The sequence below is a fragment of the Cucurbita pepo genome, chromosome 19, assembly GCF_057944985.1.
Source record: "Cucurbita pepo subsp. pepo isolate OVF chromosome 19, ASM5794498v1, whole genome shotgun sequence".
NCBI classification, from domain to species: Eukaryota; Viridiplantae; Streptophyta; class Magnoliopsida; order Cucurbitales; family Cucurbitaceae; genus Cucurbita; species Cucurbita pepo.
Window position 1 is genome coordinate 693,408 of NC_141816.1, and position 19,166 is coordinate 712,573.

At 37.8% G+C, this 19,166-nt stretch overlaps 5 protein-coding genes across 5 annotated transcripts; all 5 read right to left on the minus strand.

The window, feature by feature from the left end:
• Positions 1-692: 692 nt before the first annotated feature.
• LOC111781016 (uncharacterized) lies at positions 693-2,922 on the minus strand. The gene is made up of 3 exons (XM_023661411.2): positions 2,764-2,922; positions 1,194-1,294; positions 693-1,097 (listed from the first exon to the last, which is right to left on the minus strand). Exons 2-3 carry the CDS (start codon positions 1,285-1,287, stop codon positions 949-951), a joined length of 243 nt encoding a protein of 80 aa, XP_023517179.1. The 5' UTR covers positions 1,288-1,294; positions 2,764-2,922; the 3' UTR covers positions 693-948.
• Positions 2,923-3,299: 377 nt separating this feature from the next.
• Positions 3,300-5,316, minus strand: LOC111781135 (small ribosomal subunit protein eS28z/eS28y). Its single transcript, XM_023661582.2, has 2 exons — positions 5,188-5,316; positions 3,300-3,744 (listed from the first exon to the last, which is right to left on the minus strand). Exon 2 carries the CDS (start codon positions 3,704-3,706, stop codon positions 3,509-3,511), a length of 198 nt encoding a protein of 65 aa, XP_023517350.2. The 5' UTR covers positions 3,707-3,744; positions 5,188-5,316; the 3' UTR covers positions 3,300-3,508.
• A 952-nt stretch (positions 5,317-6,268) lies between these two features.
• LOC111781050 (zinc finger AN1 and C2H2 domain-containing stress-associated protein 13) lies at positions 6,269-8,687 on the minus strand. Its single transcript, XM_023661452.2, has 2 exons — positions 8,324-8,687; positions 6,269-7,327 (listed from the first exon to the last, which is right to left on the minus strand). Exons 1-2 carry the CDS (start codon positions 8,420-8,422, stop codon positions 6,548-6,550), a joined length of 879 nt encoding a protein of 292 aa, XP_023517220.2. The 5' UTR covers positions 8,423-8,687; the 3' UTR covers positions 6,269-6,547.
• Positions 8,688-10,053: 1,366 nt separating this feature from the next.
• On the minus strand, positions 10,054-11,756 carry LOC111781894 (uncharacterized). The gene is made up of 2 exons (XM_023662626.2): positions 11,026-11,756; positions 10,054-10,399 (listed from the first exon to the last, which is right to left on the minus strand). Exons 1-2 carry the CDS (start codon positions 11,680-11,682, stop codon positions 10,238-10,240), a joined length of 819 nt encoding a protein of 272 aa, XP_023518394.2. The 5' UTR covers positions 11,683-11,756; the 3' UTR covers positions 10,054-10,237.
• A 1,192-nt stretch (positions 11,757-12,948) lies between these two features.
• LOC111781168 (cellulose synthase A catalytic subunit 3 [UDP-forming]) lies at positions 12,949-18,304 on the minus strand. The gene is made up of 14 exons (XM_023661622.2): positions 17,953-18,304; positions 17,667-17,862; positions 17,401-17,567; positions 17,235-17,304; positions 16,948-17,149; positions 16,268-16,534; positions 15,831-16,176; positions 15,611-15,748; positions 15,377-15,502; positions 15,083-15,295; positions 14,730-14,994; positions 14,442-14,644; positions 14,009-14,359; positions 12,949-13,895 (listed from the first exon to the last, which is right to left on the minus strand). Exons 1-14 carry the CDS (start codon positions 17,974-17,976, stop codon positions 13,311-13,313), a joined length of 3,153 nt encoding a protein of 1,050 aa, XP_023517390.2. The 5' UTR covers positions 17,977-18,304; the 3' UTR covers positions 12,949-13,310.
• Positions 18,305-19,166: the final 862 nt, after the last annotated feature.

Genomic DNA, 19,166 nt, shown 5'->3' on the forward strand with positions numbered 1-19,166 from the left:
TCGGTTGAAAATTGAAAAGAACGAAAGGGTTCGAAAACTTTTCTTTAGCAAATCCATTTTAAAAATCTCGAGGAAAAGCTTGAAAGGGAAACCTCAGAAAGGACAATATCTTCTAGCGGTAGATTTAAGCTACTACAAATGGTATCAGAGCTAAACACCAGGCAGTGTGCCAACAGAGAAGGCAGTGTGCCAACAGAGAAGGCAGTGTGCCAACAGAGAAGGCAGTGTGCCAACAGAGAAGCTGGGCCACAAAAGGGGTGGACACAAAATGATATGCTAGCAAGGAGGCTCAGCCCCAAAAGGAGGTAGGTGGACTCCGGGCACAAGGTGGTATGCCAACAAAGACGCCGAGCCCTAAAGGAAGTGAATTGGGGGGTCCCACATCAATTGAAGAAGGGAAAGTGCCAACGAGGACGCTGAACCCTAAATGAGGTGGGTTGTGAGATCCGACATCAGTTGAGGAGGAGAACGAATCACATTCTTTACAAGGGTGTGAAAATCTCCTCAAGTCTCGAGGGAAAACCCAAACAATTAAAAACCTGGGAGAGAAAACCCAAGCCAGCTCATAGTGGGTTTAAACTATTAACCCAAAATTACAGCAACAAAGAAATCATAAACAAGCAAACCAGACACCTATGAAGAACTTGGGGATCTCATAAATCAAAGTAAATAAGAAAGATGGTGATTCTTCGTTGTCTGAAGGAGGTGGGAAATTTTCCACTGCATTATTTAAGATTCAACATCATGACATCATCATCATAACAAACCAACGATGCAACTTTTAAAGAGGAAATAAGAATGACTATCAGAACAACAAGAATTGCTTCAAGTTCCCAACTCAAAACATGAAGGCTAGGCAGATTAGAACTGCTTAATGACTAGGCAGTTGTTTCAAACCAGAATGATCCATCCAATCAAAAGTGTATAGATTCACAACTAAAGTAACATTTAAGCTTCAGGGCGGGTTTTGACGATGAAATTCTGGCGACTGATCGGGTTCATCACCACAGGTGGACCGGCAGTACGAGGCCATGCTTGGAATTTCTTGTCAGTTTCTTCCCACCACTCGCTGTTCGAAACAGTACTTGGGGTTGTTCCTGGAAACAAATTAAATCAACACAACAGAGCAATGGTAGCACATCAAAGAAACTGAAAGCCAAGCAATGGCCGCAGTCCAAAGAAACTATCATTACCTCCAAATATTTTCTTGTCAGAAACAAGGTAATCAGCAATATACGCAATTGCAAATGTTCCGACTAGAGAAGCTGTCACGTACTTCGCTGCCATCGTCTAACTGCAATGGATCGATACGTTCCCAAGTCAGATGAACCATATTATACACAGGATTACATCAAACTGCACCAAACTCCACCAGCTACATCTATCTATGTGAACTTTATTAAGTTAAGTAATGGCCCCAATAGATAACATTTTTGTTTCTAATTTCCTGTTTCTCAATCTCATTTACGAACATTTTTGTTTCTAATTTCCTGTTTCTCGATTTCATATACAAACGGCATGTGTTGTCCATGATAATTATAGAAAAAACCTCCCCAATTTACTACAAGGGAGGTGTGACTCCAGGAAACAAAAGTATTAGACAATTTACACCAAGATATAGCGCAGTAAACAACATCGTTGAAAAGCTTTGTACACCTCCAAGAATACTCTTTGATTTCTTTCTTTTCTTAGATTTCAAAAGAAAGTCATAATGAAGTTTTTCGTAGCATGACCGTAACCATTTACGTTTAGAAAAAAAGAAACAGAAACATAAACAATATCCGGATGAAAAATAGTACGACTGAAGCTTAATAGTTCCTATGATGATGACAACTTTTACTAATATTTTCAGAAGTTGAGTTCCAAAGTGAATTCCAAAGGGACACCAAATAAAGTAAAAGCACCAAGAAACAGAGAAGCAATACAAACTCCACAAAGGAAACCCACAACACAAACTTGACAAGGAAATGAACTCCCTATTTGCAGAGACTTGTGAGTTTCTGCTTCCATCTACTCTCTCCTCTCTCATCCAAAATTATCAAATCCCAATAAAAACCCTAAAGCCACTCAAAGATTTTTATTCTAAGACATCATTCCAAACCCAACTACCTTCTTAATTCAAATGACATGATACACAGACCCAACCAATACTCTTTTTCTTCTCTCTTTTGTGAAAGATTAATATCAGTCTCAACCATCTGTTTTCAATTTAGAAGCACTAAAAAATCTGTGGTTCACCTTCATATCTCTCCTCCCTAATAATCAAAAGGGAAAATCCAGAAAAGATCACAAACAGGAAGAAAGAAGGAACAAAGAATCTGAATAAAAGTTTGCCAATGTAGAAAAATAGCAAACAATACCCGGAAGATTGAGTTGAATCAGAATAAATCCCAACAGCTAAGAATCAAATACATATAGCCTGAGATTGGGGATTACTAAGAACCTCTTAGTAACTTCTATTTATCTTTAGAATGAAATTGAAGACGGTTGTTTCAGAATCGTGATCAAAGATAGGTGAAAAAAAATCATACAAATAATTTGAAAATAGAACAAGAAAACATGAATAGATCCACAAAAAGGGGTCTCTTTTCTTCACCTTGCCATACAGAAAATCTAAAGCTCATAACAGAACAAAAGTGGATCGAAGAAAATCAAAAACAAACAAACACAGAAAAGAAAAGAAAATTAGAAGATATAATAAATAAGGAGGAGAAAAGAAAAATCAGATCCGAAAATTCCTCCCGGACTATTCTTCATCAGTACCTGATTTAATGTCGCCTGAAAAGGGACCGACGTCGATGGGAGAAGGGCTGCGGGCGGCGGTGAGGAAGGCGAGAGAGAGAGAGAGAGGCAAATTGGAAGAGCAGAGAGAAACTTCGCGTGTTAAGAAAGACGCGTGTGAGACTTCGGGATACCCACTCCTGAATTGGTTAGGTTAAAATCGAACCGAACCGGTTCGGTTCGGTCGGTCTGTACATCCATAAATTGTTTTTATTTTATTTTACAAAGTGGGCTGACTTTTGTTTTTCTTAAAGAAAAAAAATAACCTTTAAAAAATAAAATATTAAATAAGAAACAAAACTTTGATAAATTAAATTTAAAATAAAATAAATTTATATTTTTAATTTGCACTTTATTTTTAGCTTTAACATAATTCATTGTAAATTTTGTAACTATTTTTCTTAATTTTTAAAATTATGTCATATTGAATTTTTAAATTACCAAATTTATTGTACGCCCCAAAATTCTTCACGCTCAAAACAAAAAATAATCCCTTTAGGCAGAAAATAGAGATAGAATAATTAAATCATTTGACTATTCAAATAAATTATCTCATCCAGTTCAAACATTCTACCTTAACATCTAAGGTTTGAGACAACATGCCAGTAACCAAAAACCAGATTTCTGAAAACATGCGAAAATGGATAGCAAACATCATTCGAGTTGTATTATGATGAGAAGGAAAATCATCGGTAACTGTAACACGAGAACCGGGAACATGGCATCATCAACGCAACCTCCTGGCTTCTCTCTCAGACTCTAGTAGAGTAAGAATGTCACCTTCCCTCACAGGTCCCTTGACATTCCTCATGATGTATCGATTCTGATCGTCGAGAAACTTAACTCTCACTTGTGTCACTTGCCCTCTTGATCCAGTTCTACCCATTACTTTGACCACCACAGCGTGTTTGATTTGGGATTCCATTTCTTAAATGAATAGAGGTGATGAGATTGGAGAGGAACCTGGAAATTACAGGCATTTCAACGATCAACAAGGAGATATGATGTTGTTTTCAGTTTATAACTTATGTAGCAACTGTGCCATGGATGAGGTTGAAAAAAAAAAAAGAATGTGAAGAAAACCCAACAAAAACAGCAAGCCACATAAAACTTTCTTAAAAGCTACACCGGAAGGAAACAACAGAGTGTGCATTTGTCCAAACGCATGCCAGAAGGATGGTTCTCAAATGCTTAAATCATAAAATTCAAATCAATTTCAAGAAGTATATTGCCATATAATCAGAGAACAAAATTCATATGCTCTGAGATTGAACTTCAATGGAAAATCATAGATGAAAAATAAGCATCATCGCCCAGTAGTGCCTTAAAATTAATCAGAGATATTCTAGGAGGTGCCCATGACGACTCCTATGAGGGCCATCTTGGGGCACAAATTTCTGAAAGGAGTCAAATTCTCCATATGAATGAGGAACGATGTTCTTGGAAAGTGAAATAGACCTCAATATCCCTTTACCCAACTGGTGTACATTTTGTATAGGTAAATGGTTAGATGAAATCAAAGTGTTGAGAGAAACCTTCTCAAATTCTTAGTTCTAAAGGTACGTAACTTTTATTCGAAGAGAAACAAAGATTTAATGGCAGAATGTAGAATGCCTAAAAGGCAATTCTGAACGATATTTATTATCGCTTTTTATAAATTTCATTTCGAGTCATTTAAGAAGATCCTATTATCTCTAGGGCTTCATGACATCCCCTCTCAATCATGATTCTCATCATTTCAATGAATAATATTGTTTTTTCATATATTATATCAAAGTTCATCAAAGTTCATCAAATTTCTAGTCTACAATATTGAAACTTGAGATTTCTTCTTCATTCTATTAACAGTCTAACAATGTCTCAAAATCAACCTGATGCATGCAAAAACCTAATCTAGTAACTTTCCAAACTCTTTCCTGAGATTTCTAAGGAAGTTTCACCGAGACCTTGGCTTCGCTTCGCTCTTTTCTTCAATAATTTCATACAAATTTAACCCCAAACTGCACATATTCACGTTGACATGCACGATAAAAGCCTAATATAGTCATGCCCCAATGTCTCTCTCGCTCATAACCAGCAACAACATACAATCTACAAGTTCATGAATGATTCAATACTAAGAACCTCCGAGTCAAATTCTAACATAGGATAACGACAACGATCTTTCAGTACCAAAGAAAGAACGAATCCAACATCCAGAAAACGAGAATCAACAGTCAACATTTAAAACAACAACAAACTAAGCAACCATACATTAAATGGAAACTCATAATGATAACGAATCACAAAAGGAAAAGGAAAAACATAAAAAGCCAAGTTCTTCTCCTTCTTCTTCTTCTTTTACCCCATATAATTGAAAAACAGAACAGATTGAAACGAAAAGACAGAGATATTAAGAAAACAAACCGGCGGCGAAGGATTTTGCAGAGTTCGGATTCGAAATCTCACGGGCAGAGTTTATGAAGCGGCGGACAAATCTGTGGTTTTTCGCTTATCTGAGGTTTTTCTGTTTATACAAAGGATTCGGATTTCAGCAGTGAGGCCCAAATTTCGGCCCATTTCACATGGCCCAACTTATGACATGGGTTAGGGCTTCGATTAATGGAACCGTAATCTTTCACATAATTTAAATAAAATATTATAAAAATCGTTCCATTTTTGTAAAAAATTTAATACATATCTAAATTTGTTGTGTTGTATGATTATTACGTGTTATTTGATAATGTTATGACTTATTTATGATCATGTGTATGATTCTCAAGGCGCAATCGCCGTGAATTAAGAATGTTTACAATGTCATGATAATGTATGTTAACATCGTAGGAAATGTATGACATGATAACATGTTATGCATTATCATATGAAATCATGTTTTTTTTATGCAAAACCTCGTACATGTTGTATATATCTATAACAATGATTTTAGGTCCTATTTGTTTTTGTGGTTAGACTAATCGAGAGTACGTAAGCCTATATATAGGTCTTCGATCTACAAAAACAAGATATTCACATAGTCGGTCTACATGTATGTTCACGAGTCATATGTAGAAAAGTACTATGAATCCAAGCCCACCCGAAAATAAAAATTTAAACTGACATGATTTTAGGTCTCATAAAATACGAAACCATAGTTATATGTGTTTGCATTTTCGACTCCAACCTGGGTTCACTTACTAAGGATTTTTAAATACTCATCCTTTTTATTATTAACTATTTTCCAAGTAAAAGCAAAAGATCCAAGTACGAATAGAGATGTCTAGCTTTGCAAGGACCTGCCCCAAACAAGATATGGCTTCTCCGTTTAGACGAGGAATAGGGGAGGGGGGTTGAAGAACGTTCCCCGTTAGATAAATGGAGTCAAGGATGGGATTATATTCTCCCGTCTCTCACATACATGCATAGAGAAACCCAGAAAAATGAGGAACTGAAACTTAAAAGAGTTGTACAAATCAACCAAATGATTGCATAAATGGCGACTCCAAAACACTTGCAAAACGAAACAAAGAAGATAACTAATGACCAAAGAAGATAAATGGGTAGTCTTCCAGCAGGCAATGAATTCAATAACTCAAGTATTCTACAATGGGAACTTCTCAGATTTCTTCATCCCAAAATAAATCAAGTTTACAGAGGGCAGACACAATGATCTATTCGTTCACGAGATGGTTTGTTTAAACAATTAAACTCGAGAGTGAACGGGCGTTCGTACCTCGTGATGTGTAGCTGACTCAACTGGCAAGATTTCCTGCATTCATATGTATGCTGCTCAAGCTCTTGAAGTACCACCATGCTCCCTCTCGATATGCTCCACGAGCGCAACAGGATCAACAAATCCTCTACTACACTTCGGACAAGCATCGATTACTACCTTCTTCGCCCCAGGTCGATTGCCACCCTTTTCGTGGACTTTTTCGACATGGTCTATTAACGATGAAACTGACGAAAACTTAGCACCACATTGTGGACATTGCTCGACTTGTCCATTTGCACTTCCGTTGCTGCTGCTGCTGCTGCTTTTTGTTTTCCAAGCGGGATTGATTTCATTCGACAACTTCGTCATGCTCGCCTCGGCTGAGGCTTTAACAGATGAGGCTGCATTAAAGAGGGATGTAGTCCAACTAGAGGAAGATGTTGTGGGGGGCAATGCTTTCTTAGGGCCTTTCTCTTCTTTTCTACCTCGACTTAGAAGACCAACAAATGGAAAACCAGCTGGTTCTGGTTTTTTCGGTCCCGAACACTTATGGTCGGGTCCAAAACGGTGCTTCAAACAATGGTCTACCAAGCAATCCCGGCACTTGATCGTGTTTGAAAACGTTAACAACTCCCTGCAGCCAGGTACTGGGCACTTTTTCTTCTTTGTGACTTTATCATAATTTGAAGGATCACATTCAGTGTTTACGTGAATCTCCCACGTAATGTTCGGGTCTTGATTGGGAATGAGACGAACTCCTTTGGCACAGAGCGGACAAATGACAACAGTAACATCACGCCTATCAGTTTTTGGACAACTATGCCTATTGTAGCTACGATGCTCCAAACAGAAGACCTGTAAAAAGGCTTTATGATCAATAACTAACACAAACCAGACCATAAGTGTTCAGTTCTCTCACAGAGGGTTTCTTTTGTTACGAACACATGGAATTCAGGGTTCATTTTGTTGAGCATTGTTGGGAGGGAGTCATGTTAGCTAATTTAGGGAACGATCATAGGTTTATAAGTAAGGAATACATCTTTGTTGGTATGAGGCCCCTTGGGAAGCTCAAAGTAAAGTTACGAGAGATTATGCTCAAAGTGGACAATATCACACCATTGCGAAGATCCGTGATTCCTAACATGGTATTAGAGTCCTGCCCTTAACTTAGCTATGTCAATAGAATCCTCAAATGTCAAACAAAGAAGTTGTAAGCTACACTCAAACGTGACTGAAGTGTGGAACAAATGATGTACTTTGTTCGAGGGCTCCAGAGAAAGGAGTCAAGCCTCGATTAAGGGGATAGAGGCTGTTCGAGGACCCCATAGGCCATAGGGAAGGTTCTATGGTGTAATTTGTTCGAAGGGAGGATTGTTGGGAGGGAGTTCCACATTAGCCTAATTTAGGGATTGATGAATACATCTCTACTCGTTGGGAAGCCTAAAGTAAAGCCATGAGAGCTTATGCTCAAAGTGGATAATATCATACCATTGTGGAGATCCGTGATTCTATCACATTTGCAACAATCAAACCATATCATTAGAAACTAAGATTAGGCTTGAAAATGAAACCCGAGGAGAACCAGAGAAACATAAAAACTGTGAAGAATGAAACCCTAGGAGAACCAGAGAAGCATAAAAACTTCCATTCTTCGCATAGCTAAAATTTTGTATATCATAGAGCCGACCATTTGTTCATCAAACCAAGTCAAAGCAAACATAAATTTCCAATAACAAGAGAAACCAGCCTAAGATCCAATTCAAACAAATCACTAACACAGAATCAAAATTACACAGTGATCGAACATAGATTCAAATCAAATATCTAGAAAGAGACAGAAAGATGGAGAACCTGGTGACAACAATCGCAAGTAAAGGGCAAGAAATCGATCTGCTTACAATCTTCAAAGCTGCAATGCTTTCCAAGATTAGGGAATTCCGGAGTTCCCATACCCAAATCAAAACGAAGCAGATTTTGGATACGAGATTGTGAAGTTATGGGCTGAAAAACAAGATTATAAACAGAAGAAGGAGAAGAAGATGCCTGAAACTGGGAATCGGAAATGAAATTGAAATGGGTCTGAAGGCGAAAACGAAAAGCTTCAGAGGAATAGTCTTAGAAAAGTCCACTGGGGATTAATTTGACCCTTTCCCCCAATTTCGGGTTCGGATTTCAGAAATTGAGTGTATGATCAGGACGAGCCCCACTTTTTTCTTATTGGGTGAACAAAAATCTCCCCCAACTTTAGTCCAACACTTTCCGTTCAATTCAGAGTTACTTTATTTACTTAATTGGATGGATTTGGATATTATTCTTTAAAACTTCCCTCCATCAGAGTTCATTCTCGAGTTGGGTTAGGAGTGATCTTTAGCTAATTATCAACTTGTTTAGTTGACTTTAGAAGATTCTAGTCACCCACACAACATGTTTTTTTCTCTATAACATAATCGTTATGTTGCTCGGAATAGGGATTAGGAATACCATCATCAATGGGACCAAATGCCAAAATACATCCCTTACCCGTTGCTTTCTTAGATTCTGAATTCCTCTCTATACATCCCTTCCCATTGCTTTCTCAGATTCTGAATTACATCCCTTCCCATTGCTTTCTCAAATTCTGAATTACATCCCTTCCCATTGCTTTCTCAGATTCTGAATTCCTCTCTAACGACATAACGAGTTAGGTCTCCACAGAGGAAAAACATGATGCTTTCTCAGATTCTGAATTCCTCTCTAGCGACATAATGAGTTTACTGCACGAGGTCTCCACAAAGGAAAAACATGATCCTAGCAAAAAGAAGATGCCCAACTTTCCAATTTTTTTTTTTAATATATATTAAACTATTGGACATTCAGCAATGGGTTCTCGAGTTATTACGTAAATTGACATATTAGCTTATATGTGAAAATTGATTATGTAGATGATGTCATAAATAATGTTAGTTTCGTCGAAGAAATCTAATAAGTTTTCTTATTATGACTTGGATATATTGTTTTTTGAAGAATAGAAGAATTACGCCTCAACCCCATGGTCCTGAACTAGAGAGAATATTCCTCATATTTAAAACATATATATTTTATTTAAATCATATTTAAATAAAAATATTACATTATTGAATGAATATGAACCCTATCAAATCTAATAAATATATTTTCTTCTCAAATATTAATTTAAGAATGAATGTTGAAAAGAAAATTTATATTTATCATAGGAGAATCATATACTTTAGCATAAGCTTGGGTAGCAAAAGCATGGATGGTATATTATTCTTTTGAGTGATCTCATAATGAGATATCATCCTCCACTCCAGGGATGTTATAAAAATAAATACGTTCAATCATCCTTAAATAAATAGGAATTCATGCTTCAACACTATAGGTAGGAAAGATTGAAACGAAACATTAAGGGTATTAAAACATTTTTCTAACCGACACATTTTAAAATGGTAAAGTTGACGAATTGACAATACGATTATTTCACCACTTCATATTAGCTTGCTTGGAGCATATATATGAATAGAATATATAAAATAAAATAAAACTCATTTTGGTGTTATGTTCTTGTAAGAAAAATTAGTGCATTAATCAAAATCAAGCTTTATGCCATAGGATTCAGAAACAAAAACAAAAACAAAGTCAAGTAGCATTAGGAAATAAATAACACACTATCCTTGAAAGTAAATGAACTCAACTGGAGAGCATATACTATAAGAGTTCCTAACAAAAACATTCTTTTCTCGAAACCATACCAAATCTATGCGCCCCTTAAGCATTAACCCTCTCGGCATCATCCAACAACAATGCCTTAACAGTAGGTTTAGCCAACAGATCCGTGTGCTCTTGGAATGGAGATTTTGTGAAGCGAGTCTCCTTCCAGAACTCGGGTGTCAGGAAACCATAGGTTTTCAATAGGCAATCAAAGGTAGCCTGCCAAAATGGAAGCATTAGTATAGACAGAAGAAATCAACTCAAAAACTTACAACAAACATCAGAAAATGGCCATACAATTAAAGAATTTGTTCAATTAACTAAAACCCAGTTTAGAACAGAAATCTTCCACCTTCACGCACAGTATATATGGCACAATTTCACGAGAAATTCAATCCACGTAATCTAATCACAAGAAATATTTGAAGTTTTCTAGCATGACAAACAAAGAAAAGATTAAAAAGTTGGAAAATTAAGCCCGCACATGAATCCAAACCAATTACTCGATATTACTCGGGCGTTTAAAAATATCACTCCACACTCTAATTTTATCAAGTCAATCCAGTACTCGGATAATCTATACTTACAACAATCATAGAAGTGGCATATTTAAAACCAAAACATAGTTAATTCCACTTCATTATCATAAATGTTATGCAAAGATTGGAGAACAACCCAGATCACTAATATATCCATAATCAACCAGAATAAACTACTTAATAGATGTATAATTTCACGAAGCAGCAGAATCAAGACATACAAGCTACTACAATGGACACCTTAAATTCCAGCCATATAGACATAACAGAACGGATGATATAGACATTGCATCAAAGATAATATACCTTCACAAAGTTTCCAAGTGTCTTAGTTGATCCCCTGGAAGAAGTGAAAACATCATCAATTCCAGCGAATTGAAGCACCTTCTTGGGAACCCTAGCCGCGACGATACCAGCACCACGAGGAGCAGGAACCATACGGACTGTAACAGAGCCACACTTTCCAGTAACCTTGCAAGGCACAGTATGAGGCTTACCGATCTTGTTACCCCAGTAACCCCTCCTCACAGGGATCACCGACAACTTGGCCAATATAATCGAACCACGAATAGCAGTAGCAACCTCCTTGCTGCACTTCACTCCCAATCCAACATGACCATTGCCGTCACCGACGACAACGAAGGCCTTAAAACGGGTCCTCTGTCCAGCCCGGGTCTGTTTCTGCACCGGCATGATCTTCATAACCTCATCCTTGAGGCTAGGTCCAATGAGAGTATCAACGATTTGGTGCTCCTTGATTGGGAGAGAGTGGAGGTAAATCTGTTCAAGTGACTGAATCTTACCTTCCTTAACGAGCCGGCCAAGCTTGGTGACTGGAACCCACTTCTCCTCTTCGTCACGGCGGCCAGCACGACGACGGCCACGGCCACGGTCGCCACCACGACCTCTGCCGCCAAATCCTCTGCCGAAGCCGCCGCGGTCTCCTCCTCCTCTTTCAGCCATGATTAAGATTAAAAAATGCGGCTCGAGAGAACTAAGGAAAGATTGAAGCTTGAAAGAGAGTGGGAGAAACAACCCTAAAGAAGGAATTTATATATGGAGTTATTGGGAGCTAGGGTTTTGATGGGTCTGCATTTGGGGGTGTTTGGATACAGGTTTATAATGAACTGGACCAAATCTATCTCAGGCCCAGCTTGATAATCCGATCCAGTTGGATTAGGCCCAACTAAATTGTGTGTTTTTCTTTTAAAATATATATATATATATATATTTTACCTATAAAAATTAAGAAAATTATTAGATATTTTAAAATTTTTATTGAATACCAAATTTTAAGTTAAAAGATATATCAAATTTAAAAATTAAGATATTAAACTTGAAAATATATTACTTAAATTAAAATGACCCATTCAAATTAATTGGGTTGGTTCATTGGTAATATATGCTCAACCTAACCATTTTCAATTTACTCGATATATTTTAAAACACAAGTTTATATGAACTAAAACACATCGTCTACCGTTTAAACAAAACCTATTGTGTAATAATTTGAATTCATGCAATCATAACCAACTATGTTCAATAACGTTTTTTCACTGTGTAATGCTGGTTTTAGGATAATTAGATAGTTGTTACTCTATAGATGAATTCTAAGATCGATTTCTCGTATACTTCAAATGTCATAGGTGGAATTAAACTCCGTTAAGTTTGACTTAAGTTTTGGTTAACTCATGGAAGTAGAGAAAAGTCGGATCAAGATTTTAAAGGTAAGTTAACTTCTTATATATGTTATACAAGACACCATGAACTAGAGAGCATTGTGAAAAAGGGTAAAGCCATCAAATATATGAGAATATTTATGCACAGTAAACCGATAATTTAAGATGTGGGACCTCATGCATATTGTATGTTCATGTGATTATGGGTTGTTTCTCTAGTTATGTATTGTATGGACGCATACACGCACCAAGGAGGCATGTTATAACGAGCTTGTCTAATGGGTCCATGTGCATGTGCGTGAATCGTGTGTAGAGAAGTATTATGCATCAAACCTTACACGAATATGAAGTAGATCTCAAGAATAGTTATGACTTTAGATCCCACGTTCATAATATAAGTTGTATGTGATTGTCTTGCCCGACCTAAGTGATTAAGCAACCAAATTCAAACTCTCTCGACTTGAACTTTCGAGCTTTTTCTTACACTTTCTTTAACATTTCTTTCGAAATCAAGATTGCAAAAATGGATATGAAGTGAAGAAGCCTTAAATAAAGAACCAACATCATAGTTTATACTCAATACATGAGAAGAAAAAATAATAAGCATCATGTGTCTATCAGTTTTTATTTGTACATACAAGAAGGAACACTGAGTGGGAGGGGGGAAAAAATTTGAAGATCATCATCAACTTCTGCAATGAATCTCTTCCATAACTTCAAACTCAGAAACACAGCACCAAATAAATTAATTTAAATTCTGTTGTGGATAGATAAGCTAGATTTGTACCTTTATGAGCTTTGAGATTCCAGTTCAGGGGATGAAAACACAAGAGAAGCCGCATGATCTGGATCAAGTTTTTGTTTGAGACTACTGTTGTTCTATCTTCATTCATATGTATAAATGTATTCCCTTTAGCAGTTGATTCCACACTGTTCGACGTCGGGGCCAGTTACTCGGGTTGTGAAGGGATCAATCCGAACCCATAAAAGGGAGAAGATTGAGGCAAGGAGGATGGACCATACAACCACGATCGTCGGAGTTCGGTTCTGGCGACCCATCAGACCCTTGAGGAAGGGATACAGATGAATAATCACCCAGAAAGCGAAGAACAGCTTGCCGAAAAGGGGACCCCAGGATTGATAGCCACTGTTAATGGCGTAAGAAATTCCAGCAACAACACCAACTATGTTGATAATGAGGAGAGTAGTTGGGGGAATGAGAAGAGTGGTCCATTTGAACATGTAGAGCTCAGCAAAATCTCCATCTTCGTCGGATGCTTTCGAAGTAACCGTGAAGTTCGTATCAATTCCAGCAAGAACTTTAAGCAGACCTTGGAACACGGCAAACAGATGGGCCGACACACCTCCGATAACCCAAAACTGCTCGTTTCTCCACCATTCATCGATTCCGACGCCACTCCATCTCATTTCCAGAATACCAGTGGCAAAGATGGAAAGAAAGAGAGAAATGAACCAAATACTGGCAAGATTACTAATCTGTAATGAAACAACACGAACAATATATGATTCAGTGATTCCCGAGCGAAAGAAATCAAGACGATAATATGTTTGTAGCATGATTTTGTTACGCTAAATGTAATCATTTTTACCTGAGGAATGATGAACTTTCCGGTGAGCAGACATATTGCAGGCAAGGTACAATAGGCAAGGAGAGGAATGGATGTAATTGGGTAAATAGTGGTGTTAACATAAGCAAATCTCTCGAGCCATTTCAGGCGTCCACTGTAACCGTACCACATCGGACAATGCCGACTGAAAAGAATTTCAACCGAACCTAACGCCCATCGAAGCACTTGGTTTAGACGATCGGAAAGATTAATAGGAGCAGAACCTTTAAATGCAGGACGGTCAGGTATGCAATAGATCGATCTCCAACCACGGGCGTGCATTTTGAACCCTGTCAAAATATCTTCTGTGACAGAACCATAGATCCATCCAATCTGCATCATGAAATGTTAAACATCTCAAAGTAACTGAAAATTCTTATGCTTAAGTTTGCCTTAGAGAGAGATAGATTCATACTTCACTTCCCCAGTCTGTTTTATCCTCGTATCCGCAACTGATGACGTGAATTGCTTCCTTAAGAAGAGATTCCGGGGTGGCAGACTGCGGCACGCCACCGTTCTCCATCAGTGTGGAAGCAACAAATACAGCTGATTGACCAAACCTCTTCTCCAGGCTCATTTGTGACATTAGTAGCGACTTCTCATCGTCAAATCCAGCACCTGCATCGAATGACGTATGAAAATTAACACCCCATTTCAAGATACTGCTAAAGCATATAAATGAACATATAGATGAAAACTTTACCTTCGACACCTTCCTCGATATCCTCGAGGTTGAATATTGGCACAGTCGGATCAACGTTTTTATTTGATTGCTTTTTATCAGAATCCTTCCTTTTAGATTTAGAACTTTTCTTTTTTGATTTCCCAAAGCAACTGGAGAAGACCCCTGGTTTTTTGTGCTTAGGCTTGAGGGGGGGTTCATAGCCGTACAATGCAGTTCGATTGAAGACACATCCCGTTCCCACATAAACCGGACCTTGGATGCCATCCAAGCCTCGAAGATTGATCTATAAACCATATAATTTTCGGAAAATTAAAAAGAGGAGGCCAGAAAGGACACAAGGAAATGAAAGCTTACAATGCCACTGAACTTACATCAAAGAAAACAGTGTTACGATTGGCGTATCGATCGTTTCTATCAATCCCATCAAACCTCTGAGGAAACTGAACGTAGCACACTGATTTTCCAAGATTAGGATCCATCATAAAGCACATAGCTTCCCGTAACGCTTTACTGTTGTTTATGTAGTGATCACAATCAAGATTTAACAAGAAAGGTCCATTGGTAAGAACAGCAGAAACACGAACCTGCATAGAGGCGTTCAATCATTCAAAGAAATATAAAAAAGTCTAAAGAACTTGAGAAATTTTCTAAGACCATCTACTCACAAGTGCATTCATAGCACCAGCCTTTTTGTGATGTTGGAAACCAGGACGCTTCTCACGAGAAACATAAACTAAACGAGGAAGCTCATTACCCTCAGTATCAAGTCCTCCACTATGCCCTAAGAAAACCTGCAAATTTATAAAGAAAGCAAAATGAGGCAACAAAATCGAGCACGACAATGAAGAACAACGAGCATTGAGACAAGCAGTTTTATTTCAAAATCCTGATGTACAGACCTGAATCATTCCTGGATGATCTCTAGTGTTGTTTCCAGGCCATGGTGTACCATCTTGCATGACCCACCCTTCATCAGGAACTTTCTGTGCCTTAGCAACAAGTCCATTGACACGAATTTTAAACTCCTCATATTCTCTCTGCAATACAAAAGCACAGTCAAATATGGAGATGATAAAGGAATTATAAAGAAAACGACGAGTAATAATGCGGAGCTATCACCTTCATTGCTCGCCGCTCCTTCACAAACGATGGGTGAACCTTGTCCTTTAAGTAATCGATCTTCTGAGCAAAATACCACTCTGGTGCTCGTGGCTCAATGCTGTACTTCTTGCAGAAAGGAACCCATTTTCTTGCAAATTCTGACGTTTCAGACAATGCTTCAAATGTTAACATAGCAGCTCCATCATCTGATACATAGCAAGAAACTTTATCGACTGGATAGTCCACAGCAAGAATTGATAGGACCGTATTAGCTGTGACAAGGGGAGGCTCTTTCAGAGGGTCGACAGTACTGACAAATATGTCAACAGCAGCCAACTGAGAGGGCTCTCCTTCACGATCATATCTGCAAACCGTAAAATATTCGAAATTAAAAATTTTACAGTACGACAAACTTCTAAGATGAAAATTGCTCATAATGAAAGCTAAAACGCTACCGTAGAGCAAGTCGATCAAGATATGTCTCACGATTGACTGGAAGCCATTTGGGGAACTGATCCAAAATCCAAGATACAGCAAACCATATTTCACAAATCACTGATATTAACCACAGAGCAAAGGCATTCGGAACTGGATTTGTAATCCGGTAGTGCAAGAAGATGCAAAGAATAACAAGTCGCAGAACTATGACCATCCTATAAGGGTTAATCCTAGAGGACGGAATAGAAACCTTCCTCGAAAGAGGCTGGCGGGCTTCATCGTTTCTGCAATGCCAACAAATGAGAAAAGCGATTAGAAAGAACGATGACAGTATCATGTAAAGGTTGATTAGGTGAACTCCAATGACTTCGGCTAGAGGCAAGAAATTTTCACTTTGTGTAATGTAAAATTTCGACAAGTAGCAAAAGTCATGTCTTCTGTTCATTTAGAAAATCACTCAAATTAACAGAAATTACTGCTACCTTAGTTGAACTCAGAACGTCCATTCGCTATGTTGAAACTTTGAGATACATAGAACGTAAACAGGAACTTTCATGAAAGCAATATGATAGTTCAAAACATGGTTTTTCTGGTTTAGTTCACAAAATCCTTTTGTTCTACCAAGTTCAATTGACAGTAGATAAGTTAAGAAATGGCTAAAATATATTCAACACAAGAGACTAAGTGAAACACTTACAGTAAAGAATCATCGATCATGACATCGGTGCTGGCATCGAAATCTGCACCACCCCGACCTTCAGAAGGTGCATGACTAACACTCATTGGCGGCACACTCTTGTCCTGCTTCACCTTCCAACTATCAATTCTCTCTTTCCAAGCCACATTGCCAAACCTAGCCGATCCCGAATCTCTCGATTGATCCATGATTCTATAGTTAGCTGCCAAATATCATAAAAACATCTCAACATAAAATCGCTTAACCCCTTAATTCTATCACACGAGACACTGAATGTATGAACTTACCCCTGCTCCCACTTTCAGGAGACGCCATGGAGAGCCGCTCGGGAGATGCAGCTGATAGTTCTCCAGAAACCTTATTAAATACCATTAAAACCGCCCAATTCAGCTCCAAGTTCATAAAAAACAAACAAAATTGAATCAAACAAAGTAAGCTTCTAGATCCACTTACAGATCGTCCAGTGGTAAGCAAAGGAATATGATTAAAGGATCCCTCCTTATCATAGTTGGTATCCCAGCTAAGAGTGCGCTCAGGTAACTTATGGTGCCTTTCTTGAGCCCCTGTCACTCCATTACCATCCCCATCTTCCACTGCTTCTCCATTAACCGGAGGACTTCCTAAACGCCAAGATTAAACCGATCTCATTACCATCGATGTATATTGTTCAAGAACTACACAAATCTAACTAAAAATAGTTAATAGAATCGAATCAAAACCTTTATGCCACTTGTATTTGGTCTTGCACTGAGGGCAAGACTGATTCCCATCTTTTCTCTCGTACTCGTAACAAGGACGGCAAACCGGAAATGCACAAACATCACACGCAACAAACGGCTCGCCATCGGCCGTGGTGCCGACGGAATCGCTACAGATCTGACAAACCTGACCACTCCCAATCTGTTTCGACGATTTCTAAAGATCGAAACGAAAACCAAATCACAAACACCGCTGGAAACAGAACGGATTTAACAAATCTACAAGATGAGAAAACAATGCAATTACCCCTGAATTAGCGTCGACCTCCATGGCAGCTGGTCCACTCGAAGATCCTGCTCGATCCTAAGTAAAACAAGCAGAAGTGAAAGGAACAACTCTCGTTTACTCCATGGAAACTAAGATCTTGAGTTGTGAGGGAGCAAAGTGAAATGGTGAGATGTGTGAAGAAGAAAGCGATGGAAGAAGAAGATGGAAGGGAATTTAAGGGGCAGAGATTTCAGGAAAAGCCACCGACAACACGGATCCAATCCATGCTTCGTCTTCTTGGTGAATTTTTCTTTCCTTCTTTTACTTTTTTCCACTGAAATTTTCTCTCCTTCTGAATCTCTGATTTCGATTGGAGCTTTTACACTTCTACACTCTTCGCTCCAAGATGAACTTCAAAATTAATTATTATTTTTTATTTTTTTGGATAAATTTTACTAAAATTTAAATGTTTTTTTTTTTTTTTTTTTTTTTAAGGATATTTGGATTTTTTTCGTAGATTTTTATAAAATATATATATAATTTTTTTTTCTCTATTTTTTTAAATATTTTTTAATTTTTTTTAAGTCTTATTAATTATCATATCTTCGCTATTATTAATATTTGGATAGTTTGAATCACCAAACCTAATTGAAAAGAGTTGTGAAACATGTTCGGGTCACCAATGGATCGAGAGAATTTTTTTTAACGGTGCTGCCACGTGGCATGAATTTTTTTGACAATGTAAACGATGACGTGGAAGAACATGAATGGTTGCTTTGTAGCAGAGTTCAGAAAAATGGACAAGAACCTATAAAGAGCTGTGACCGACACGACATGAACAACAAAAATCAACAACGCGGTTGCGAAGATTAAATTTGGTACTCGCGTTTCTGAACGCCCGATCGTACGTTTTGTCAAAATTACGTAAATGCCACTGGCATTGTAATCGTGAGGCGACGCGCGTGGGAACCACTTTGTGAGTTGGGATGTGGAGATTGATTGGTGGTTTTGGTCACCAACTGGAGAGAGAAATTTGGAAAAAGAAAGGGAAATCTTAAAGAAATATAAAAATAAAAAGACAAAATAGCATGTGAATAATTTGATATTTGTCAGTTAGTGTCGGTCATGAGTTGGAAATAGCTATTACAAATATATATATTTATATATAATTATTCAAATTCAAAATTTATTTAGTTGTTGGTAATTGCTCAATTATTATTGAATTATATACTTTTTTATGGAATTAGATATTT